Source organism: Lutra lutra, chromosome 9 (genome assembly GCF_902655055.1).
Source record: "Lutra lutra chromosome 9, mLutLut1.2, whole genome shotgun sequence".
Taxonomy (NCBI): Eukaryota; Metazoa; Chordata; class Mammalia; order Carnivora; family Mustelidae; genus Lutra; species Lutra lutra.
In genome coordinates, this window is record NC_062286.1 from 13,105,229 (window position 1) to 13,132,532 (window position 27,304).

Genomic DNA, 27,304 nt, shown 5'->3' on the forward strand with positions numbered 1-27,304 from the left:
TTTCTTGATCTGTGGGATCCGAGATGCTCCTCTCTCTATGTGTAGCACATCAGCTTCTCTCTGTAGTTTAGCTCTGCACTCACTATTGATGAAGGATCTGGTACCATCTCTCTTCCATTCCAAATCTGTGAAAGAGCAAGTCTGATTACTTCCATCTCTGCTTGCAAGCCCTTCCCACCATCCAGCTTCATCAGCTGGCCTGGGTTGTGCCTCTCGTGGGTCAGTGACCCAGCTTTGATTGGATTTGTAGGCCATTTCTGCCTAAAAACAACTTAACTCTACTTTCCTGAATATGAAGTATGGATAGGGCCACTGCAGCTAAAAGAAGAGATGGGACATATTAATAACTGATACATTTAGTATGTTGGGCAAGGTATAACCAAGAAAATGGGATGAAGGGAGAAGGGAATTATTTCATGACAAAAATAATTCTGGTACCTCACCTACATGTGTTACACAATACACTGTCTTCAGGGCAACATGAGAGACTGTTACAGTAGAGAGACATAAAAATCATCCTCCTAATATTCAAAGCTAATGTGATTAGTTGGCATATTTCTTTCTGGCCTCTTTTTTATATGCCTATTTTTTACATAGTTGTCATGTTAATATAGGTAAGATTTACCCTCTTCCAAGTCTTCCTTTTTCAAACCAATTCCATTCCTTTAATTACATCAAGTGTTTTTTCCAGAGTCCCGCCTGCTCTTCTCCATTTCCTTTTATCTAGTTGTCTTCCTTGCTTCAGAAAGGATTTCAGTTAGGTCTGGAAAATGTATCTAATACAGTCAAATTTTAAAAATGAATTAAAAAAAATGAATTGGAAAAGACAGGTTTCAAAAAAGGAAAACGATTTTCCTTCTTCTGATTTGTTCTGATTTTCTTCTGATTTGTTCTATCGGACAAAATTCTGTTCAACAGAATTTTGCTTATGTGGTTTGGCAGTGTCCTCTGTATCTCCTCTGAGTCTCTCTGACCTAAAATACACTTTGGAGCCTATAAGCCGAAAGAAACTCTGTAGTTGGCCAAAGATCTTGTTCCGTTTTGGCAAAGAAACGGGTATTTATCATTAAGTGGACTTTATTACACCACCTCATGAGGCTGTTCAGAGAGGCCTTTAAGAAAATTTTCCAGGGGCACCTGGGTGGCTCAGTGTGTTAAGCCTCTGCCTTTGGCTCAGGTCATGATCCCAGGGTCCTGGGATTGATCCCCTCATCAAGCTCCCTGATCAGCAGGGAGCCTGCTTCCCCCTCTCTCTCTCTGCCTGCCTCTCTGCCTACTTGTGATCTCTTTCTCTCTGTCAAATAAATAAATAAAATCTTAAAAAAAAAAAAAGAAAGAAATTATTCCAATACTCATGCTTAGGCTTCTAGAGAAACAACAACAGCAACTACAAGCCATTACATACTCATTTTATGTTTTAATCCAATGGCAAGAAACCAGGTGACTCAAAGAGTGGCTCTCATGCCAACTCGGAGTCTCTCAGAACCTCTCAAGATGCCTTGCAAATGTTGTTAACGGCTGTGTCTAAATATGCCTATTCAGGATGAAAACTGAAGTTGTATTAAGTCATTTTTAAAAACACTGAGTGCCCCGGGCGCCTGGATGGCTAAGTGGGTTGAGCCTCTGACTTCAGCTCAGGTCATGATCTCAGGGTCCTGGGATCGAGTCCCGCATCGGGCTCTCTGCTTGGCAGGGAGCCTGCTTTCTCCTCTCTCTCTCTGCCTGCCTATCTACCTACTTGTGATCTCTCTCTGTCAAATAAATAAATAAAATCTTTAAAAAAAAACAAAACAAAACACTGAGTGCCCATGTGGTGTAGGCATAGATGAGGAAGATGGGGTCCCTCTTTTCAAAGTGTTCCAAGAGTCTAGTGGAACCGGCAAATAAACAAGAAATTGCAACGCACAAAAATGATCTTGTTGTAGCTAAAGCTTCAGGTGCTGCCCTAGATGTATGCATTGTATGTCTTTATGGCAGCATTGATCAGAGAAGTGTTTTTCCTAAACTGAAAATGGGCTACTTTAAGTAAAAGTCTTAGAGGATGGCAAAATTTTCTCTTTGGCGTTCTGCTACATTTCCTTTGAAATGTACATGACTGCTCTTTATGATAGGAACTGGAGGAAAATAACATTACCCCAAATCAAAAATGATACCCAAGCCATATGATTCACGAATCTTCAATGATGTAGAGTACTTCGGAAAAAGCCAGAATTAGAGAGAACTATGAATTCCAAATGCTTTAAAAGAAAACATTAATTTTTCTATTGTGAACAATTTCAAACATACATTAAAGTTCAGATAATAACATAGTAAGTATGGACTATCCTACCACCGAGAATTCTCAGATTCATTTCTGAGAATTTCTCTTCTCACTTCTCATTCTGATCATTTCTCTTCTCAGTTCCACTCACTTCACTTTTTCTTCAGAAACATTCTATTGAACTTAGCATGAATTTTTTTTCACGAACATGTTTATTCTTTTTACTAAATGCATATGTCTCTACAGTATCATTTTGGCTCTTTGATATTTAAACAGATGACATCATACTGTCTCATTCTCTGACTTGTCCTCTCAAAAAGAATTTTAGATCACAATTTTTATTCATTTAATATCATTTATTCATTTTAGTATCATGCTGTATCTCATCAAGTGACTTTACCTTAAATTACTTATCCCTTCCCTATTTGATGATCATTTAGGTTGCTGTGACTTCTTCTTAGTGTTTGCAATTCCAAACCTGCAATGTACATCTTTTTTGTATATCCCTTTGGATATCTGTGTGTTTCTCTAGGGTATATGTGTAGAAATAGAATTGCTAGAGCATGCTCCATATACACCTTCTGCTATATTACAGATTGCCAAATTGTTGTCCAAAGAAGATGTACCAGTTAATATTCCCCATCAGTAATATATTAGAAAGAGTTTATATTTCTCTACATCTTTGTAAACACTTGGTATCAGCATATTTTAAAAAATTTTTTTATCAAACTAATTGGAGAAAATTGTCCCTTGTTATTTTCCATTTCTTTACTCTTTATTAGCCATGTAGAATTTCTTCTCTGTAAATTATCCATTCTTATGCTATTGTTAATAGGATTGCTTGTGTTTTTCTCATACAGTATTTGGAATATTTCTATATTTTGAATACAAATCCTTTGTCATACACATTGCAGATACCTTCTCCTTGCCTGTTACTTATTCAACTTTATTCATGGTTAATTTTCTCTAAAAAATAGTTTTTAATTTTGAGGGGGTCATGTTTATCAATTTTTTACCATGATCTGTGCATATTGTGTTCTTTGGGTTTTATTTTATTTTTTTTTTTTTAAAGATTTTATTTATTTATTTGACAGAGAGAGATCACAAGCAGACGGAGAGGCAGGCAGAGAGAGAGAGAGAGGGAAGCAGGCTCCCTGCTGAGCAGAGAGCCCGATGCGGGCCTCGATCCCAGGACCCTGAGATCATGACCTGAGCTGAAGGCAGCGGCTTAACCCACTGAGCCACCCAGGCGCCCGTTCTTTGGGTTTTAATCCATCAGAATACATTTTTGTTATCAGTGTGACACTGGCATCAAATTTCATTTTTGTCCAAATCTTTGAGCGTATAACTGATAATTTTCCTTAAGTTCCTGGGATGAAGAGTATTAACAATTCAGGGGTCTTGATGCCTATTACCAAAGATTCTATTTTTTTCTTTGCTAATCATTAACAATTAATACACTAGAAAGCTGAGATACCAAGTATAAAGTTAAACTACCTTTAAACTTTCATTTCTTTTTGCTTCCTTACTTATAGTCAGAGATAAGATTGCATCAATAGGGTGACATATAGGCAGACCTTTGATAGAATTCCCATATTCTTTCTTTTGGGTTTAAGAAGAGGGTCTTTTCTCAGCCTCAGATACCTGGCACAGTGAAGTGTTACACCTCAAAATCTTGGCAGATCTCCAACGTGAGTATCCCTGTTTCATATAATTTTCCTTTATGAAATATAGTGAGGTGATTGCCCTTCTCACTTTGTCTTCACTTCCCTCACCAGCAGAACAGACATGATTTTTAAGAAGACACTTCCCACAGGGGTGCCTGGGTGGCTCAGTGGGTTAAGCCGCTGCCTTCGGCTCAGGTCATGATCTCAGGGTCCTGGGATCGAGGCCCGCATTGGGCTCTCTGCTCAGCGGGGAGCCTGCTTCCCTCTCTCTCTCTCTGCCTGCCTCTCCATCTACTTGTGATCTCTCTCTGTCAAATAAATAAATAAAATCTTAAAAAAAAAAAAAAAGAAGACACTTCCTACAAAGAAACATAGCTTTTTAGTTTTTGCTTTTTTTTTTTTTTTTTAAAATCATGTAAGAGAGATCCTCCCTACATGTGGAGGAATGAATATCAACAAAACGGCACTGAGATGTAGATACTTGGGAGAATCACAGCCAACCTGAGTGATTTACTCCTACACACCAGCCAGGCTCCAAGAATATCTCAAGTACATGATCCAAAAGACTTATAAATTGCTTCATTTAATGGGTCCATAATACAATAGTCAGACTTTGAAATGTTCAATCTATTAACACCAATGGTTTACTATATTTAGCATCAGAATTTTTTTAATGAGTCAATCTGTGGATTATTATAGAACTTTTTCTGAATGTCAGTGGAATGTACTGATCAATACCACCTGGTAAGGTAAACCATAAAAGTAGATACTCTTTGTTGAGCATCTACTATAACAGGCACTGTGTTAGGTTTTTAACTTACATTAGCTCTCATTTTACGAAAGCCTTTGAGTCAGGTGGTATTATCACAAGTTTACAGATGAGGAAACCGAGTCTCAGAAATGTCAGTTAATTGCCCAAAATGTAAGACTAATATAATCTAAATTCAAAACCAGTCACCTTTCCATTGTTCATTCTTGCTTTGAAGACCTCCAAAAGCACTCTAGAACAGCAGAGAAAAAAAGAATGATGTCTAACTTAAAAATATCCAGAATTCCAAGAGCCGATGGTTTAGCTATGGCTTTTGTCGGGTAACTTCCCTGGTTTATAGCTCACACTTTGTTCTAGATCCTAGGATACTATCTGGGTCAAACCTAACACAATTAATAACATTTTTTTTTTTTAAACTGTAGCCTCTAATCTGACTTAAGCCTGTTAATTTCAGTTTTTCTTTGAAGTTGGCAATAGTGAAGAACTCTAGTGTGTCGCATATCCCTATCATGAGCAGGGAGATAAGGGAACTTAAATGTGATCTTTCCTTCAAGTAATTTGGCATACAACATCTTTGCACTGATATATGAAAGAACACATTCATAAGGTAACTTTTATCAATCACTGTCACTATCAAGAAAGGAAGTTTATGCTTAAACATTATATCGAGTTAAGATATTCATTTTATGACTATTAAATACCTACTCAGTATCAGGGATGAGTCTAGAGAGAAAAAGTAGTACATAAAACAGGCCAGATTCCTGCCTTCTTGGTACTAACATTCTATAGTGAAAGAGGAACATGTTGGGTCCCCCCAAAATTGGGTACCCCAATAATGGGTCCATGATTAAAGGAGACTGATACAAAGCAAAGGTCAAGCAAAGCTTTATTTCGCGCCAAGCATCAGGAATCAGACCGACCTTCAAACAGACCAGTCGGGGCCACCCCTCCAGAGAGGACGACCCCTCCCTGCTTTCCAGACTAACTTTTATAGAGCAAAGGCCATGTGGTTGGGCCTGGCCACACACAGGTGGCCAATGAGATTGTAACACAGAAAACTCCACAGTGATGCTAGGTGACAAATTGAATTATAATTTACCCTAGTAGACATTTGAACCAGCCTATCACACCTTGGTTAGGATTGGCGCCCAAAAGGTGCCCAAAGGGCAGGGCCCATACTCCTTGGTAACTAGGAGACAATATGCACCCCCACTGATTGAATACCTCCACCTGGCCTGACCCACCCTTGTACTTGGACTTTGTTACCTGGGACTGGTTTCCTGGACTTGCATTTAACTTGCATTTAAGTAAGTTCCCCTGGGGCGGGGCCCAAGGTCAATTTAAGCTTTACAGCCGCTTGGCAGTTCAACCTGGGTGGGCTGCTCTGGCTGAATAGGCTCTTACAAACACAATAGATAATCGTAAATTAATAAGTACATTAGCTAAGATCAGATAGTCTTAAGGGCTACAAAGAATATAAAACAAGATAATGAGATCCGCATAGGAGAAGAAGCTAGTTTTAATAATTTAAATAGAAAAATCCAAAAAGTGACATTTGACCTGTGACTTGGTGAGAAGTCAGCCATGAAAGATCTTTGAAGTAGAGAATTCTAAGGAGAGAGAAAAAGTAATGCAAAAGTCCTAATGTGAGAATAAACCTGGTGCATCAGAGAGAAGACACACAGTCTGTAAAGCCACAGCATAAGAAATAAGGGAGATTGATAGGAGATAAAGTTGGAGAGGTAATGTGATGATACAACCCAATTTGCTTATGAAAGTCCTGAATAATACCTCTTGTCCTGGTAGGACAAGACCCTCTCTGAGTGTACTCTTTGGACAAAACATTATAGGATCTCCCTATGGAAAGTTAAGTAGGGGACAGATTATTTGGTTATAGACAACAAGTGAGCAAAAAATTTTAGGGGCACCTGGGTGGCTCAGTGAGTTAAAGCCTCTGCCTTCGGCTCAGGTCATGATCCCAGGGTCCTGGGATCGAGCCCTGAGTCGGGCTCTCTGCTCCGCAGGGAGTCCGCTTCCTCCCCTCTCTCTCTCTGCCTGCCTCTCTGCCTATTTGTGATCTCTCTCTCTCTCTGTCAAATAAATAAAATCTTTAAAAAAAAAAAGAAAAGAAAGAAAAAATTTTTAGAGACTAGCTAATAATTGAATTCCTTCTTCTTCCATTGGCCCTTCCTATTTTAATCTGAGTTGGAGTCAAAACATTTTATTTTGATTTAGTGTGATATATGCAGTAGGATAAGCGAGACATACAGATAAGAGTTGGTTGCTGAGCATCCTTTGGAGAGGTTTTTAGATTTAGATCTGAAAGAGGCCCTTAGTCTTGCCTAGTGACTAAAGCAGCCCAAGATACTGGTGTCAAACCAAAGAATTAACATGATGAGGAAGAAAAGGGGGAAAAAAGGAGAGGAAGACAGATCTCCTATTCTAAGCTATTCAATTTTCAGTATTTTATATTATCTCATCTTTAATTTTCACCATTTTAAGATGAAATGGAGGCTATGAGAGTTTTAATAGCTTGATTGGGGTCAGACAAATAGTGAGAATTACCTCTGGGATTTGAATCTAACTCTGTCTAATACTTTCCATTAGGTTATCCTGCCCATCTCAAGCGTTCCAGCTGTATTCTAGTATTTCTTGATCCCTGCACATGCCATGTTCTTTGGTACCTCATTGTGTCTGTTAATTTCCACCTGACAATCCCTATTCATACATTGCAAATGTTGCTTCTCATGTGAAACTCTCCTTAATTCCCAGAAATAGGGTTGTTTCCTTTGCCCTTCGAAAATAACCATACCAGTCTCTGTTACACAGTTTTATTCATCCATCAACGCATTTATTCAGCTGTGAAATACTGGACATACAACAGTGAGCAGAACAAACACAGTACCCAAATTCATTGAGCTTATGGTTGGAGAGCATTAATTAGCCAAAACATCAATGCCATTAAGAAATGTCTTTATTAGATTTCCTTTATCTCATTTGTTCATTCGTCTGTTCAGCAAGTGCCTCCTATGCTAAGAGAGACATGATAAAATATTGACACATTTTTGAAAATACAAATTCAGTGTGTGAGTATGAGTCCGGAAGTATGAGACAGGAGTAGTAAGAGATAAAACTGAAGGAAAGGTACTGGCAAGATCATGGCGGCCCCTATGGGTATTTTAAAGGAACTTAGACTTTGTTTTTAGGCAACAAAGAGGCATTGAATGCCTGAAATGGTCAGATATTTATCCTAGGAAAATCAACATGGCAGCTGTGTCAAGACCAAATTTGAAGGATTGAGCCTGCATATAGAAAGACTAATCAGATAGTTGTTGCAAAAAAGGCAGTATATGAAGTAAAATAGAATTAGTCAAGGCAGAATTTCTGACTAGTTAGAATTAGGGTACATGGAACAGAGAAGCCAACTCCTGTTTGACTTGGACTTGCAAACACATGTCTCTTCCCTAAATTATTGAGACAGAGATGAGGTCCTGCCCACTGTATCCTCCATTGCCCTTACACATTTTAGAAGATAAGTAGCCTGTTTCTTCTGTCATCTTCTGTTTTTGTTGATGCGCTCTTGGTGAAGGCCGCATTTGAAGAGAACACTGGACTTGTGATCAGGAAACGTGGCTCTGGAACTAGATCTTCTTCTTCTTTTTTTTTTTAGATCTTCTACAGATATTCTCTACACTCTCAGAAAAATCTTGTGTTTTCTTTAGGCATCGGATTTCCATCTGGAAAAGGAAAGCATTGATCTAGGATCTATGTATTTGCTCTCTGCATCTCAGCCTTCTCAGCTTTATAATAAGGAAGATTAATTAGATTTTACAAAACCTTTTCAAGTTCTCATATTTTAATGTAAGTTAATATGGTAATGTATAGGAGATCTTTACCCCCTAACATGTGTTATCATAAAATCTTGTACATTGTAGGAATGTCCTTATGGCTCCTTATTACATATTGTAGATAAATGTTTGCATATTGTTTTTCTCTCCCATTGGGTCACTGGTCTCTAGGAAATAAGCAGCTTTTTATTCATCTCCATTCCCTGTTACATAACATGATTTCTGCACATAGTGTGCACTTCTTATTGATTTGCAAGGAGGAAGAGAGGAAAACAACAGAGTTCATTTTTTTTTGCAAGAAATAGTTGTAATTGCCATGTGTATTCAGTATTGTATGTCTGCTTTTTCCACTTAGCATATCCTAAGTGATTTGCCATGTTTCAAAACTGTACTCACAATTTTATATTCCATTGAGGTAATACACTATAATTTACTACCCATTTCCCTAATGAGGAATGGTCACAGTTCTAGAGTTTTTACCATTATTAAATAAGGCTGTAATAAATATATTCCTTTGTATAACTTTTTTCTCTCAGATTGTTTTTTTTTTTTAAGATGGCTTCCCCTGGAATCAAAAGCATTGATATTTAATACTTCTTGATTTCTAGTATTTTTTAGTGGGTTTCATAAACTTACAATTTTACCATGTTTATTTGTAGGTTTGAACTTGGCCATTGATATTTTATCTCTGTTCATATTCTGTTCATGCTGGTTGTCCAGCTTTCTATCAAATTCTCTTCCCATTGATTTTTAAGCACCTTTAATGTTTAAAAGATATTTATATTGCCTATTTTTTTCCACTTTGATATTTGCCCTTTTTTCAGGTGTTTTTAGACTCCCTAAACTTTGAATTTATGTAGTTATATGTATCAACCTTATCTTTTATAGTTTCTGCCATTGCTTTTATGTTTAGAAAGTCCAACTTAAGCTTAGTAAATAGGTTAAACATGTTTCCCTGGGTTTGTTTACCATTTGTGTTTATGCTGATACAAATTTTCTATTTATACTCTATCGCTTCCGATTTTAATGATTCCCTTAATAATTGAAATTTGCTTTATATATAAAGCTATGGATAAGTGTATATATATATACACATAGCTATTAACATTTCATCTAGCATACTTTCAGTTTCTATTAGTTTTCTTTGACATATTTTTATATTAAACTGTTTATTCCAAATATTAATGATTTTTTTCAAAGATGGTACATATTGTGGTTCTGACTTATATTTTCCCACCAAATTGCTATCAAATGATGATGGCATCACTTATACAATTATATTTCCTTTTCCTCTTGTTCTGAAAAGCTTCCTTGCATCATACATTAAGTAATTATGTGTAGCCGAGTCTATTTCTAGACTCTCCATTCTGTTATGCTGATCTATAGGTCTATTTTTGTGCCAGTAAATCCTTCACTTGTTCAAGGAGAGCTCAAATTTCCTTTTTTGAGTCCTTGCTTCTCCAGCTTAAGCATCCTCAGTTCCTTCCATTGCTGCTCTTGTATTTGGCATCTAAGACCTACCCCAGTCCCCTTGGGGCCCAGAAGCAAGCAGTTGGGAGAGAACAACCAAAGCTTAGTACCTGAAATTGTCTTACTTGGGTAAAGAAATGCACAGATCAGGGCAACACTCAGGCAAGAAAAGAGAATGATGAACTTTAGATTGAAGTAACAATTTCTGTCCTGAAAAGTACTTCCTTCTCTCTCATCCCCTTTAATAGAGCAGAAGAGTGAATGGTAGATCAGAGCCTTCCAGAGTTAAGTGCCAGCTCCACCATTTTTTTTCTGTGTGGCCTTGGTCACGTTTCTTAAATTCTCTAAGTCTCATTTGCCTTGATTGTAAATGGAGACATCGTGGTATCTACTTCATTAAATTATTATAAAGATGAAGTAATAGGGGCCCCTGGGTGGCTCCGCGGGTTAAGCCGCTGCCTTCGGCTCAGGTCATGATCTTGGGGTCCTGGGATCGGGTCCCGCATCGGGCTCTCTGCTCAGCAGGGAGCCTGCTTCCCTCTCTCTCTCTCTCTGCCTGCCTCTCCGTCTACTTGTGATCTCTGTCAAATAAATAAATTAAAAATCTAAAAAAAAAAAGATGAAGTAATAACCCATGAACATAATCCAGTTCATAATCCATGAACACATAGTTAGTAGAATGATATAAACTAGATGATTACTGCTAAAATATCAGTCATAAATTTATTGTTTCACTTAAGTTTTCAAAAAATTGCTTATTGTAGAGTTAACCTATGAAATTGGATTAGTTTCGGGTGTACAACATAGTGATTTGACAATTATATACATTATAAATGCTCAGCATGATGAGTGTAGTTACCATCTGTCACCATACAAAGTCATTACAATGTTATGGACTATACTTCCTATGCAGTACTTTTCATCTTAATGACTTACTTATTTTATAATTGGAGGTTTGTACCTCTTAATCTCCTTCACCTATTTCACCCATCCTCCCCACCTTCCCCTCTGGCAATCATCAGTTTATTCTTTGTATTCATAAGTCTGTTTCTGGTTTGTGTTTGTTTGCTTGTTTGTATGTTTCATTTAGCCTTTTGAGGCACTTATTAGCATAGACATTTAAAGTTGAATGAACAAGATGAACTTTCCCCAAAGCACCAGCTAATGGAAGCTCTAGCTTGGGATCTCCCTCTTTCTAGCTTCTAGGCCTATGCTCTTCCTTGTAGATGGCATCACTACACATGACATAAGGTACTTGTCGCTGGTTCTCTGGGTTCTGTGGTGATTATGTAGCGGTTAAATTCTAGGTAAAGGTAAGTATAAATAAATAAATAAGTAAATAAAGGTAAATAAAATGTTCAAATGTGTGATACGATATATAGGTCTTACGATTTCCTTTGGGTTTCAACATGGAAGGGCATTCGATTAAGGGCTTAATCTTAGTATGCAAATCGGCTGGTGGGGAAGCATATCCCTTCAAGTGATTACTCAACATACTGCTCCAAGTGGCAGTGACACAGCCCAGCAGCATTTGTCATCCCCACAGGGTGCCAGAGGAAGAAGCACTTCCTCTCCCTCAGCACACGCTACCTGTGCTCTCAGAAGGCACACGGTGGCCGGGAGGGAGGCGAGTGGAGGATGCCACGTTAGCAGCCTGTGTGCACAACTGCCAAGTCAAACAGCACCGGAAGGTCTAATATTAGCCCACTCAGCCTTGGCATTGTCCCTTTTAGCCAAGATATTTTTCAAGCACCACAATAAAGTGCTTTGTTCCAGCCTTGCTGGATACTTCACAAAGGCCCAGCAAGGACAGGGCAAGCATAATTCAGACCTGGAAACATATCAAAGACAAGGAACCTCCCTGGAGAGGGTCAGCACTCCTCCAGCAACCTTTGGTAAATATACCCTTTCCGTCCGCCTCCCAAAGCTACAAGTGGCCCATGGTCGTGTCCTCTTCCCCCAGCTTCTTTGTCAGCCTTCTGTGAGCTGCTTATTAACAGGTGTCTTTGCTGTTTCATGCTGGGATTTGCAACTTACTCCCTCTCTTGTTTTTCCTGCCTAACAAACCCGCTCATTTCCATATATCTGGGTCTAGTTTCCCTTCCTGATGTGTCCAGAAAGTGCCCTAGATTAAGAGCTAGGAACAGTTCTACCACTTCCAAATGGCCTCTGTGATCTGTCCCTTACAATGACCTGGTGAATTAGGTGAGGTAGAAACTTCCCTAGAACTTTTGAAGAAAATTGAAGCTCAGAATAGAAGCTGACCTTGGCTAAGGTCACACAGGAAAACGCTGATAGATGTGGGACTGGAACCAAGTTTGGTGCTTTAGGGAAATGTGTGGTCAATGAACCTGTCAAAGCAGCCAACACAGGACATTTGGGAGGGACCTGGAAAACTTTTTTTTTTTTAAAATATCAGTTGGCATCATAGCCAGCAGTTCCAGACTGAGGACTGAGAATGGTGGCTTCCTTCAATAAGGAAATCACCGCTTCCTTATTTCCTGGAAAGAAGGTAGGGAAGGTTGATCCACAGACACATCTGGTGACACTACTGTTTCCAAAGTCCTTTGGGGGAGAAAAAATACTTTCCCCTCAACCCTTCTAGGTTCTTGGCTAAGATTCCTGCCTCTGACCCCCATAATAAAAAACAGGCTAACAGGAGAAAAATAAACATAAGCATAATAACATGTATACCTCCTAAACACAAGGGAGATACCTAGGAAAACTGAAGAACGCACTGAAATGGCCCAAGCGATCACTTTAAATACTATCTCCAGCTAAACACAAAAGGGGATCGTGGGGAGGGGAAGCAGTTTGGGGGTACTGTCAGGCAAAGCACAGGAAACAAGAGTGTGATTGTTATGAACACTTAGGTCAGTTGCCTTCCTCACTGGCAAAAGTTTCTAGGGATTTAGCCTTCTCCCCCTTCATGCTGCAGAGGGAGACTCCCTTACAAATGGAGATTTCCCTTATAAATGTAAATGTCTCTTTCTACTCACATTTTAGAGATTCTCCTATGTCTGCTGTTGCTTAAAAATAATCAGCCTCAAAGGATCCTATGCCAGAGAGACATATATTGGGGTAGCAAATTCTGTTCCCTTTCACCTTCTTGGACCTTTTCCTTGACCTTGGAGTAGATCTCTCTGGACCTCATTAGACAATCCTAATCTGGCCTTAGGCAACCAGCAGTGATGATCTATGGGATCATCATTTCTATCTTTGAATTTTCTATCTTTTGAATTTGATTTTCAGTCATTATAATGAACACTGGATAGTGCTTTAGCATTTATAAAACTCTTTCCTAACACATTTAAACCATGTGCTAACACACCAAGATGGATATTGTTATCATCAAGCTCACACATGGTTGCGCTGAGCCTCAGAGTGGTTTCCTGACATGGCAGATCCTGAGGGTCAGGGGCTCTGACCTGGACATCCGCCAACACTGTGTCTCCCCATCTCCAGGGCATTGAGACAGATCCAGGGTCCTTCTGAGCCGCTCTTCATATTCATTTCTTCACCTAAGGCAACCCAGGATGGGCGTCAGAACTAACGGTCTTTGGTCTGCAAGTGAACCCTGACCTATTGCTGTGAATTAATTGTTGGAAAAGGGAGTGGCTTTAACTGAAAGCACCGTGAAAGTACTTTCAGGACTCCCGAGATTGATGATTTTATGAACAAAAGCCATTTTGTTTGTTTGTTAGAATTACTTATGTATATATTTCTGATTATAAATGTTATGTGCATTCATTATAAAAAGTTCAGAAACGTAATGAAAAGTGAAATATTACCACCTACCAGCAGTTAGAACCACTGTTAAGATTTTGCTGTAAATTGTGTCCTGCCCAAACATTGTGTGCACACAAGTTGAGCATGTGTATGTATAAAGCAAAGGCAAGGCGATAATGCACATACTGTTTTGTGACTCCTTTTTTTAACTCTAACAGCATATTACATTATCTTCTCTCCTTTTTTCTTTCTTTTCTTGGACTTCAAGTGCACATTTATGTTCATCATACTCCTCTGTCCGTGGCACACTATCATCACTGCCTATCTAAGCCCCTCCTGGGTTTTATTCTATATTTTTTCATCTTCTGTACTTATTCCCATTTCCTCTTTCCATTCTATTGTGTTTAATACATGTCCTTGGTTAAGTGGTTATCCTTGAAACACATAGTTGTTTTGTATACTTCCATGTTTTAATTTAAATAAATGACATTGAATCAATACCAGTCTATGTCATTAAGTGTAGATTTGTATTACCACTTTTAATGGCTTCGTAATTAACCTCTGTGTAATTCTTTTTTTTTTTTAAGATCTTATTTATTTATTTGACAGACAGAGATCACAAGTAGGCAGAGAGGCAGGCAGAGAGAGAGGAGGAAGCAGGCTCTCCACTGAGCAGAGAGCCCGATGTGGGGCTCAATCCCAGGACCCCAGGATCATCACCTAAGCCGAAGGCAGAGGCTTTAACCCACTGAGCCACCCAGGCGCCCCACTTCTGTGTCATTCTAACAAAATCAATTTAACTAGTTTTCTATGATGGACATTTAAGTTGTTTTTTGAAAAGGTGCGGTGTTTTAAAAATGGTTTTAAACAATGCTGGAGGTAACATCCTGGTATCTACATCTCTGTGGATTTGTGCGATTGCTTCCTTGAGATAATTTTGAAGGGCTACTTTGCAAATAATTCTTCACCCAATTTTTCAGCTCCTAAAGTAGTTTTGTTACTGATTCCTTGGGGTTCCCTCTCACACCCTCTTCTTTCTCTGTTCCTCCCTCTCCATCTCCACTTTGTGCCTGTCTCCCTAATGGCACTTAGCACATTCATCTTTGATCTCTGTTTCATATGTTCTCTCCTATCGCTCAGCTGATAAGCTCCAGCTAGTTGTTGACAGAGACCACACAGTAATTAATTGATTCAACAGCATTTCCTGGGCACCTGTTCAGTGTAGTCTGAGGTGAACCTGACAATCACTCTGCCCTTGGGGAAGCCCGTGTCTAGTGAGGTGGCAGACATGCCGAAGGCAACCAGATGTGCTGTACGGTAACCACACCCTGGCGGGTGGTATGGTGACAGCAGCATGCACAGACGTCAGGGTGTGAAAGAGGAAGCCAGACAGCAAAGTCACCCAGACGAGGTACCTCATCTATGTCTGGTACATGGTTTAGAATTTCCTAGAAGGCTAAAGGACAGCAAATGGCAACTTCCCTCAAAGCAAGAGGAACAGCTGGTACACACCAGAGGTTTGAGATAATGTAGCAAGTTGGAACCTAGGATGGGATCATACACAGGGGTGAGACCAAAGAGATCTTGCATGTGGGGCAGGGGAGGCCCAGGTGAGCAGGCCTAGAAAGCCTCACTGAGGGTTGGATTCAGAGTGAGGCTAATAGGAGACCACTGAAAGGATTTCACAGGACAATGGCATGATGGATTTGGTGTTTTAGAAAGGTCATTTGGCTATAGCGTGGAAGATGGGTTTCAGAAGAGCAGACTGTCAATGGAGAAGCAAGTTTGGATAATGATAAAAGTGAGAGATGATGGCAGTCTCAGCTGAGGTAGTGGTGAGAGAAAAGTCAATGGATTTAGAGGGAGAGTTGGGAAGTAGGGTCTACAAACTACTTCACTTGATTGGTGTTGTGAGAAGAGACAGAGTCCTGGATAACCCCCAGGCTCTGAATGGGAATCTGGGCAGATGGCAGGGCCATTTCCCCAGAGAAGAGCATAGGAAGAGATGTTGAATTTGGTATGGTTGTAGGATTCCACGGTGGAGAGGTCCAGCAGGCAAAGGGAAAGATTGTCTAGCATCCAGGAAAGTCTTACCCTGGAGATAGATTAGGGAACCATACTTATCTTTGTAATATAGCGTAATATTGAGTAAAAGATTGTTGAATAACTGAATTACTGAATTATTTCTCATGTCATACTTCCTTCAAATAGAACATTTTACTCTCATCAAGGCACCTCGACATGAGAATTTCAAAGTTCTCTGTATTTAACATGAGTTATTAAACTATTTTTTAGAATTTCTGTAGAGATAACAATTTAGGAGCATGGTAAATGCAAACAGCTTTCAGAAAGGAAAGACCACCAGCCTAACAGTCAAGAGACCTCAGTGATTCTGCTACTATTGACAGACACTTGGATATGTCACTGGCCCCTCAGGAGAGCTGAGTCCTTAACTCTGAGAGCAAGGAGAGGGCAGGCACGGCTGAGGCCCAAGGATGCTCCTAGCCCCGGGACTGGGGATGTGCTGGTGACATGGGCGCCCCTGCTCTGTACTTCTCTCCTGCAGCTCCCTGCTGATCGGAGATAAGGACCACGGTCCTTCCCCACAGGGACTTGGCAGAACAACCTAGCACACAATCTGTTGGACAGAAGGCTGCGATTATTAATGAAAGCATTTCCTCTGTTACCTCACAGAACTCAGTGAGGTTCTGACACTGCCAGAGACGACCGTTTCCTTTCGTAGAAATTGATGCTCAGACACACAGAGACGAGTTGGAGAAAGACGCACAGGGGTGTAAAAGTAAGATGCGGAAAAGTAGGCGGCTGCTTGAAACCCTCCCAGAGGAAACGCTACCAGCTATTAATCAGCTACACTTCTGTTCAGTGGGTGAGCAGGGAATTAGATGGAAACTTCACTCAATGGTTGATGCTTTAGGCCTACAGGGTCCTCGGATGACTTTCCTCTGTCAGGTTGGACAAGAAACACTTCAACTTGACAGTGAAGAAGCAGGACCACGGCAAAATCCCCCAGGTGTCACCATTTGTGTACTTCTGTTTACACGTACCAGGTGTGGCACGCGGTGTCAAGGTTAAGGTGACGCCTAGATATATGGTCCTGGATCTTGAAAAGTCTGCCTCCCCATCGTCTGGAGCAGCCCAGTTTGCTGGGTCCCATGATGAGGCTAATAATAGCTACTGTTTGTTGAACACCTGCTACTTGGAAGGCACCGTGGGTAGGAATTCAGTGTGTTATCTCATTAATTCTCGTAACAGCCCTGTGCGCAAATTTCATCGTTTCCATCTGACAAATGAGGAAACTGAGCCTCCAGTGGGCCAAGTAGCTGCTCATAAGTCACATACCGTGTGCGCGACGGGAACATCATTTGACCCCGGGTCTGCCTCCAGCCCACTTTTTTGTCCCACTCCACTAAGTCCAGTTTAAAATGAAAGAGACACTGTGACCAAACAGAAAGGGGAAGGGAACCCGCCAGATGGACTGAGTCAGAGTAGAAACTTTCCCCAAGTCCTAGCTTAACACCCAGGCACCAACGTGGCTTCGGGCTTAGCCGTGCTTCCCAGGAGCTTGAGTGATGTGCTTTGTGCCTGGCAAGGGAGGACGAAGGCGGTGGAGTCTGACACCCAAGGCTGGTCGGGCCACCTGACCCCCTTACAGATCAGAGTTCCTGAGCAACTGCCACCTGGTTACCAGGCGAGTTTTAGTTTAGAACCACTTAGTCAGTGCTTGCTTTGGCAGCACATGTACTAAAATTGGAACAATACAGAGAAGATTAGCATGGCTCCTGCGCAAGGATGACACGCAAATTTGTGAAGCGTTTCATATTTTAAAAAGAACCGCTTAGTCAGATCCAAGAGCTAATGTCCACCAGCAGCTGCCATCTTGGGTCAGGGCTGTCCCCAGGCAATGCCTTCAGACTCCACACCTGGGCTGCAGAGGGAGCACTGGGGTGGGAACTTGGCTGGAATCAGCTGGGGCAGGCCTAAGGAAGACCACCATTCTTCACAGCCCGGTCACAGGGACCTGGTGTGGCTCATTCTGGTCCTGCAGAGCCTAGGACCCTCAGCCCATGTCAGTGCCCAAGAGTCACAAGCCTGGGCATCATGGCAGCCACTGTGTCATCCTGCCGAGGCTAACTAGTCAGGGCGCTGCTGGCTAGGCCCTGTTATGGACTTGCCCTGTTCCCTAACACAAGTTCCCTAACCTTCCTGGGACGCTTCTAGAAAATGAAGGGGTTAGAGCAGATGAATTTTTTGCCTTCAAGTATTTATTGTTCTTTCTGGGTTGGAACTCTTGTCACTTGCCCTGACAGGGCCTTTGCCACTGCCATCAAAACATTTTCCTCATTGCAGATCAAATAAGGACTCTGGCCTTGAGTCCCCAGGGATGCAGTCTGCGCCCTTCTAACCTCCCGCCTGTGTTATGCTTGTGGGCCAGACCTCGGCTGCAGTCCCACGAGGTTTAGGGCGTGAGGTAAAGTCATCAGAGAATGCAGTAAGAAAGGATTTCTCGCCTTTTCTGAAGCTTCTCTGGTCCCCAGAGATAGAAAGGCCAGCCAGGGATCCACACTCTGCCTTTAGAGAGATGCTGCTGGGGCCTTGGGAGGAGCCAGACTGGAGGGGCAGATAGAGCCATCGTGTCAGATAATTGTCCTTATTAGAAAAGAAACCCCCACACAGTGCACTTGGCAACTTTGAGGCCTGGGTTTCAGGGTGGTTTTAACAGTCTCTGGAAACTAGCAACTTAGTTTCATTTGTTCATAAGATCCAAGGGAGGTGGTGATGGAGATTGTTTCAACATCCCTGCTCAGAGATAACATGTGTCCTGGCTCCTAGGCTTTGGGTGTTTGGTATGGGGACAGCTCACTGCTGGGGTAGGAGGGTGACAGCACCCAGCTGGGTCGGGAGACCAGGGTTTCATGCCTACTCTGCCATTGGGGTGCCCACGTGATCTTGGAGAGCCTCAAACTCTCTAACCTAAAATCAAGGGAATTAAAGCAAAAGAACCTGAAGGCAAATCTTTTCAAGCTTTGGTCTTCTCTAGTTGAGAGATTTTTATTTATTTTTTTTTTTAAAGGGTGGGTAGGGTCAGAAGGAGGGGTAGAGACAATATTAAGCAGACTCCATGCACAGCGTGGAGCCCAACACAGGGCTCAATGTCATGACCCTGAGATCAGAACCTGAGCTGAAATCAAGAGTCAGAAGCTTAACTGACTGGGCCACCCCGGTGCCCCTTAAATTCTTAATGTTAATCCTCAGTACAGGATCTTGAACAACATCAGAGGTGTCAGGCAGAGGGAGTGAGGCATCAGCGAGAACTTGGGTTATGTCTGTGCTTCTTGGAATGCTTCCTCCTCAGACCGTCTACTTTGATTTGTGTTCATGGTTTTCATCAGTGCTCCCCAAATTGACCCAAGTCGCTTGCTGAAAGTATAGATTTGCTTCTGAGGGAGGGTCTCGTGAAGCTGCATTTTTAACGATAGTAGCACTGATGATTTTGTACTCAGGCAAGCTTGGGGAACACCAACTTAGAGCTCTCACCTGGGGACCAGTCAAGTGAACTTGCCTGACCTGGTGGTCACTTGTCGCTCTGTCGCCTGTGCTCTGTATCTCTCTGATCTGAGCACTCGTCTCATCGTACCCCACATTCCAATGGGCAGGAATGTCTCCTGCACTCATTTCTGAGCTTTTCAAGAACCACGTCTTTCTCCCACCGTGCCTCGCACAGAACCTTTCTCGTAGACCACACCTGCAAAAGTCCACCAAGCTGAGTTGCCCAGAGCTAACTGGGCCGTGGGTCATTATTGATGCAAACTGTTCGATCAAGAAGGAGAAGAGGGGCTGGTAAGAGCTTGTGGAGAAGTGTCACAGGGAAGACAGCGTTGGAACCTAGCCTGGTTGTTTAGACAAGTGGGAAGGAAAAGAAGGAGTCATCTAGGCAGGAGACTAAGCATGACAAGGCCTGTCTCTTCCAGTTATTTCGGTGTACAAGTGAGGAGCCCAGGACTGAGAGAGAGCACCTGCTGTATTCAGGGCTGGCCCAGTAATCTTACACTACAGCTGGCTCTGCTCTGCCTGGCGCTGTACTCCCTCAGCCTCCAGCTGAGCCCCGGAAGTCCTTCCTCTGCTCGAGCCGTACCTCCAGGCCTGTTTCCGCACTGGTGTGCTTAACCTGTTGTGTATCCGCACGTGTGCCTGGGCCTCTCCATCTCGGCCCCCAGGCTTTGCACGAATCTCGCCAAGGTTCAGCCAGGCTAATGGCCGGATTACCTGGAAGCCAGGCCTGCTGGTCTGTGCACCTCCTCGCACTCAGCGGGCCCTGCTGTGTTCTGGGAGGCTGGACTTAGATATCGGAGGGGGTAAAGGACAAGCTTGGCCAGCACACACATGCACATACACATATGCTCCTTGAATTCTCTCTCTCTGAGATGCAAAGAGTTTGTGGAGGAACGAAGCTCATGGGTGCTCATTGCCTCCCCTGGCCGGCCTTTTCCTCCTACAGGAAGTCTCCCAGATCTGTGCTAAGAGCACTCATTCACGCTCTGGTTCCTCGGCTCTGCAGTTCTGTTATCGAGACTGGGTAGGAAGTGGAAGAGAGGCAGGCAAGACCCAAGGCAGGCAGGCCAGTGAGAAAGTATTTGCAGAATCCAGGCAGGAGAAGATGGTGGCCTGTGTTAGGAAACCAGTGGGGTTCTGGAGAATGACTTCTTTTTTTTTTTTTTTTTTTAAGATTTTGTTTATTTGTTTGATAGAGAAATCACAAGTAGGCAGAGAGGCAGGCAGAGAGAGAGAGAGGGGAAGTAGTCTCCCTGCTGAGCAGAGAGCCGGATGCAAGGCTCGATCCCAGGACGCTGAGATCATGACCTGAGCTGAAGGCCCCAGAGGCTTAACCCACTGAGCCACCCCTGGAAAACGACTTCTGTTCTGTACTAAGCTTTCTCTGCTGGTTGAGCTAAGACAGAGTACCCATTCCTTCGAGCTTCAAAGCCCTTATCAGTAAAGGGGGGGTTGGTGATAATCTCTTTCTTACTAGACTGTTACATGGGTAACTGTTGTCGCACGGAGCCTTTTGTAAACTATTGAGTATAAAAATGTGGTCTTTTCTGGGTATCCTTGGGAAGTTGGTGCTAGGCTTTCCTTACCCATGGGCTCATTTCTGCTTCTTTTGCCCACACCAGATCTCCCCCATCAGTCCTGTTCCTTGGCTAACACTGAGTCTCTCTAGTGCCATGCAAACCATGAGAAATCATTTGGGTTGGGGCTTGGCTGGTTTTTATCTTATAACCTGGAATGCTAGCTTTAAAATCATACACCCCCATGTCTGTCCCCTCCCTTCTTAGGCAACAAATATTCAAGTACTGACGGGTACCCAGGTGAAGAACCCACAGAGCCAACATGTGTTCTACTCTTTCGAGACAAGTCAGTTTGAAGTCTGTGACTCATCTTTTCAACTTTACAGAACTTCAGCTGCTGATCAGTGAATAGTGCGTTTAGAAGGGCCTTAAAGGTTGTCTGGTCCAACTGACTTGTTTTCCAAATGGGGAAACTGAGCAACTGAGGAGGAAAGGATCCAGCCCAAGATCACAGAATGAACTAGAAACAGAACGGGAATTACCCGCCCCCCTCTACACACACATACACACACACACACACACACACACACACACACGCATACACACAAGGATTCTTTTATTTTACTTCATGTGTGTCGTGAGATCTTTTTATTGGGAATGCGATAAGTTTTATGGTCATGTTTCCCGTTTCTGTTGTCCTGGGCCCATAATGAGAGACACTGTTGGCTTCTCTCACGGTAGTTCCAGGACAGAGGGGGTAGAGGTGGGGAGTCTTAACCCATCCCTGCTTTCCTTCATGCATCCGACAGCCCTAAGCACCACCTTTATGCCGAATCCTGAGGATATTGGCTTTAAGATGTTCAAAATTTAGTGATGAAGGCGACAACAAAAAAACAGTCTCCGGGTGGGCAGGCGATTTTCCGTACGGCGAAATGAAAGATCCTCCCATCTGTTGCCTGAGCGTTATATTTATACATATGATGGCACTGACTCTTCTCCTATATGGATTACTATGAGACTGATTCTCCCAGAAAGGAACGTACTAAATACCACAACTTAATGAAGACCAGTGCCAAGGTCCTTGAGTCCCTACCTCACAGTGGTTCAGTGCCCTTCGTTCATTTGGTTCCTCAAAAAATACTCGTCGAGCACCTAGTCTGAGGTAGCAAGGATGCAAACATAAATAAAAGACAGTCCTCTCCTCCAAGAAACTGACAATCCAGTAGAGAAATAAATAATGACCAGGGAAGCTTTTACCAGGGAGTGGAGATGCCTGGGAGAAAGGACGCCTACGTCAGCCTTGGAAAGTCCGCAAAGGTTTCACAGAGGGGGCGGTGTGTGAGCTGAGGCTACGTAGAGAAAGAGGAGAAGCCTGCTGAACAAGTGAAAAGACAGATGGGCAACAAATGAGGATGTGAGTAGGCAGGACAAGCGCCAGGCGAGGGAGAAGGGGCCACATCCTGCAGACAATGAGAAGTGTTGACAGTTTTAGGGAGAGGCTCAGATGGTAAGGTTTGTATTTTAGAAATTCATTCAGGCAGCCATGCAGAAGGTGGGCTGGAGTCAATCAATCCAAACAGGGTCTGGCCAGAACTTGATTTTCCCGGTGATTCATCTCACCGGCAGGCACACCTGGCTGATAGTGGCTGACCATGACCCGTGACCGGGAAGCACAATGTTAGGCATGTGAGTCTCCAAAACTGTGATTTGTGGTTCTCACCGTGTTCCCTGTGTGAGACCGCCCTCTTTTTTTTTTTTTTTTTTAAGATTTCTTATTTGAGGGTGCACAGGTGGGTCAGAGGGAGAAGGAGAGAGAGAATCTCTAAGCAGACTCCACGCTGAGCGCAGAGCCTGTTGCGGGGCTTGATCTCGCAACCCTGAGATCAGGACCTGAGCCCAAACCAAGAGTCAGGGGCTCAAATGACTGCACCACCCAGGCGTCCTCATGCTGTTGACCTTCTAAAGGCATTTGGGAGAGGCAGTTTCTAATAACACTTAATCCACTTTCCCATCATGAATACAAACTCGCTCTGCCTTGTGGTTTTGGTTAACTCCAACAGTCTTTTCCAAAATAGGGCTTGGCAAAGTGACAGGCCCTCCTCTTATCTATTCTTTCATCGCCAAGAGGCACTGATTCAGCCGCACAAACCTTCCTGCTTTTGCTCCTCGCGTTGCTCCTGAGATGCCTTCCATCCATCTGTCTGTCTGTGATTGTGTACTGGAGTCTTACTAAGCCAGGTTCAAGTTCTGGTTGTGCCACACATTACTTGTATGATCCTGTACAAGAGAGTTGCCCTGATCCTCACTGCTGAGCTGTCATAGGGTTAAAGATCGAGGGCGTAAAGTTCTCAACACAGTGCCTGTCCCACAGCCAACACTCAGCATTCAGCAGCTTTTACTGTTAGGGGAGATTCTGGTTCAATAATGAAAATTTGTAATTCTCGACTGTAAACAACAGAGTGAAGTCCTGGAAGTTTGGTAATACACCTTTTGATTAGCAGGATAACCACGGATTACAGTTTTCTCACCCAGATTAATTAAACTTGACACCTGTGTACCCAACTTGATTTCCATATCCAGCTGGGGGATCCCACAGTGCCGATAATTGAGAGACAGTTGCTAATAAGAGACATGGAGCTTGAAATTAAGAGCAAAAATAAGTAGAGATGCTCCACGATAAAGGGCGTAGTTGCTGATCCTCGGGTCCCTTGCTCGAACAGAAGAGCTTGGAAGACAAATGGGCATTTTAATGATATCCTCTCATTGTGTTAGATTGCGATGATGTGATGAGAAAGCTTTCCTTGGAAGTAGCAAGAGTGGTTTGGTTTCATCACAGTGAAGAATTGTTCAGTGTTAGGGCAGATCACTGACAACGGGTGTGGAATGTGTTGTGGAAGAAGGCAAAAAATTAAAAACAACAAAGCACGGGATGAGATTACCCCTTCTGGGATCATTGCAAGTGTAGACCTGACTAGAGCCGAGGATAGAATTTGTCTCGAACACGTTGAAGGCCTGGATCCACGTGGGTAAGATTTCAAAGCCTAATTGAGTTCCAGTATCAGGATTTTGAAGATCTTGTGACACTTTCCTTATTCTGGTGATTCTTCAGATTTTCACTTTTAATTTAACTTATTTTTTTAAAGATTTATTTATTTTTGAAAGGGAGAGAGAAAGAGAAGGCAGGAGGGAGGGACAGAGAGGGAGAATCTCAAGCAGACTCCGACTGAGTGGGGAGCCCAACGGGGGTTCGATCTCACGGACCCTGAGATCAGAACCTGAGACATAACCAAGAGTCAGACAATTGACTGTGCCATCCAGGTGCCCCTTGATTTGAATTTTTAAATCAATCTGTGGTTAATTTGTTTAGTTTTCACTTTTTTTTTTATTGTAACACCACAACATTAAAGGAAAACTTTAAAGAATCCTCTTTAATTTTTCTGCACTAATACAAAAACTATTTTAATTTTAGAATATTGTTTATTGTTGTGTACCTATTTCTTAATTAGTCCTCACAGTGAATCTGAGAAGAGTTTTGTTATTATATACATTTTATTAAGGAAGGAATTTAAGTGGCTCTTAAGGACTGGGTGGCTCAGTCGGTGAAGAGTCTGCCTTCGGCTCAGGTCCATGATCCCAGGGTCCTGGGTCGAGCCCTACATTAGGCTCTCTGTTCAGCAGGGCAGTCTGCTTCTCGGTCTCCCACTAACCCTCCCTCTGCTCATGTTCTCTCTTGTTCACTCTCTCTCCCTCTCAAATAAATAAAATCTTTTTTTTTTTTTTAAAGGAAGGAATTTAAGATAAAGCTGTTGGTTTACATATTTTTAAAAGATTTTATTTATTTGAAAGAGAGACAGTGAGAGCAGGAACACAAGCATGGGGAGTGGGAGAGGGAGAAGCAGACTGCCCGCTGAGCAGGGAACCTGATGTGGGGCTCGATCCCAGGACATTGGGATCGTGACCTGAGCTGAAGGCAGATTCTTCATGACTGAGCCACCCAGGCATCCAGCAGTTAATTAATATTGCTCTAAGTAACACACATGGTATACAGTCAATAACCTGGCACATAACGGGTATAGGTAACATTATTTTATACAGTTATATTTTTACCTACCAGCTGCAATAATATCAGAATGGAATTAGGTCAACTGGAATTCACCACTCAATCTCTCTAAAAAGCCACCAAGTTTGTCAACATTGACAGCAACGTCGTAGGATACCTCTGAAGAAGAGAAGAGAAAGAGAATTAATTTGACTAATAAAAAATTATTAAAAAATAATAAAATAAAAATAATAAAAATAAAAAATAAAATTTTTTTAAAAGATTATTCAAAAAAAAAAAAAAGCTGCAACGCTAGAACTAAACCAGCTGAGATTTCCTGCCATCGCCGATCAGATTTCCCAAGTCTGCTTATAATCATTTTGTCTGTAAAGCCTTCTCATTGCATGTGTCAATAATCCTACTTAATATCCTTATAAACTAAATGTGGAATTAGATACCCAGGCAGCAAATGCTGATGCACTTTAATTCATACCAGGAGGATATAAACAGTGCCCTTGCACTTTACATGAGCAGCACAAACAAGGACAGCTGCCCCTCCGTGGGGGAGTCGACGCTGTGTGTTCAGGGACGCGTGATGCGTGATGGACGGGAATGAGCCCTACAGCCTTTCGAGCTGCTCGAAGGGTCTTTCTTGCTCATCTCCTTTCTCGAATGCCAGAGAGAAGGAGGCCGACCTGGGCAGGGGGGGAAGGGGTTTGATATGACACGCTGGAGGGAGTGCCCACCCACGGGCTGCTCAGACTTCGGACTTGGCTCTTAATCAAGTTTGAAATGATCGCGGCTAATTGCATCCATTTGCTTTTCTCCAGGCAGAATGGGGAAACAGAACAGCAAACTGGCCCCCGAAGTGATGGAGGACCTGGTGAAGAGCACGGAGTTTAACGAGCACGAGCTCAAGCAGTGGTACAAAGGTTTCCTCAAGGACTGTCCGAGCGGGAGGCTGAACCTCGAGGAATTTCAGCAGCTCTATGTGAAGGTAAGTGGTTTTCAGTCTGTTTTCTTCAGGCCACGAAGCGCTGTCTTCGAGAAACGTCACAACTCTGAGGAGCCCGTTCGTTTCAACCTGATGGTTTTCCAACCAAAAGGGAAAACGGACGTTTTTAAAAATGCACAGAGATGTGTTTTGTTCCAGGCTTGAGTCAAGCAGGTTCTGAATAAGAAGAGCAAATGTTCAATCAAAACACTGACTAGAGTTCAGATGCCCGCACTAGGTGAAACCACAGTGGGAATCTCAGAGAATAGTGTTTGCTGATGGTTATTGACGCTCTGCTAATTCCACTATTGCTTGGCTTGTTAAAGGTATCTGCGCCTCTTTCCATTAAAGAGAAAGTACCCGGGACGCTTTTTTACCAGGAAATGGCCTCCTACTTGCAGATAAGAAAAAAACTTAGATTCCCACCACAGCACATTTGGAAGGGGGTGGGAAGGTCTGGTGCATATCTGGGCATCGAGGTCTTCAACATGGACTCTTAACTCAGCATTTTGTACTGTGTATGGGTTAATCTTACCCTGGACATTAGCTAAAACCATTCATTGAAAGTATAATCTCTACTGTTGTGGCATTATTTTGGTTCTTCTGATTTTATCAGTTGGACTGGTTCTAGATTTAGCAAGATCTAAGACATTCCGTTTCGTGTCTGCTTATAGAATGTCAGGCTTGTAGAAGAAGGGCATTGTTTTACTTTGAACTTTTTCTGACTAAAATACCAAATAGTAAATATTACTTTCATCCTTTAAATGTAGCAGCTGTCAGGGGCACCTGGGTGGCTCAGTGGGTTAAGCCTCTGCCTTCAGCTCAGGTCATGATCTTAGGGTCCTGGGATCGAGCCCCTCATTGGGCTCTCTGCTCGGTGGGAAGCCTGCTTCCTCCTCTCTCTCTCTCTCTCTCTCTCTCTCTCTCTGCCTGCCTCTCTGCCTACTTGTGATCTCTCTCTCTGTCAAATAAATAAAATATAAATAAATAAATAAATGTAGCAACCGTCAGTTTGAGGAACATGAACCATCCATCCACCCGTATCTCTGTGCGGGGCATGATTGTACCAAGTACTAACATTGCTTTTCCCCTCCCAAAGTTGAGTGCTTCACCTCGCCTGTGCCCCAGCAGTTCCGTCCTCACAAGTGTACAAGCAGGGGCACGTATAAGAAAGCTCACAGCTGCCCTGTTTGCAGAAGCAAAGCTGGGAAGCAGCCCAAATGCCCATCAGAGGCAGAGTGGAAAGTGAATTACGATCTATTCACATAGCAAAGCATTTGAACTGTAGCGTTGCAGAAACATCAAGCCCAAAAAGTAAGTCTTAAAATATTTTAAATTAAACACAAATAAGATTTAAAAATATTTTATAGGACTACAAATAAACGTAATAATATTGTATTGGAAAGGAAAGCAAGACTGATGGACACAGGATCCAGACTG

The 27,304-nt window shown here is 42.4% G+C and overlaps 1 protein-coding gene and 1 non-coding gene across 5 annotated transcripts in view; both read left to right on the top strand.

Moving 5' to 3' along the window:
- The window catches only part of VSNL1 (visinin like 1), a 102,097-nt gene that overhangs the window by 17,914 nt on the left and 56,879 nt on the right, over positions 1-27,304 (top strand). For all 4 annotated transcript variants that reach the window (XR_007130417.1, XR_007130418.1, XM_047747181.1 and 1 more), the window contains exon 2: positions 25,701-25,867. Coding sequence is in view for 2 of the 4 variants with exons in the window: in XM_047747181.1 (XP_047603137.1) it covers positions 25,706-25,867 (162 nt within the window). In the remaining 2 variants the exon portion in view is untranslated. The remainder of the gene's footprint in view (positions 1-25,700; positions 25,868-27,304) is intronic.
- On the top strand, positions 17,482-17,588 carry LOC125110120 (U6 spliceosomal RNA). The gene has a single exon (XR_007130452.1). It is a non-coding gene; the product is annotated as a U6 spliceosomal RNA (small nuclear RNA).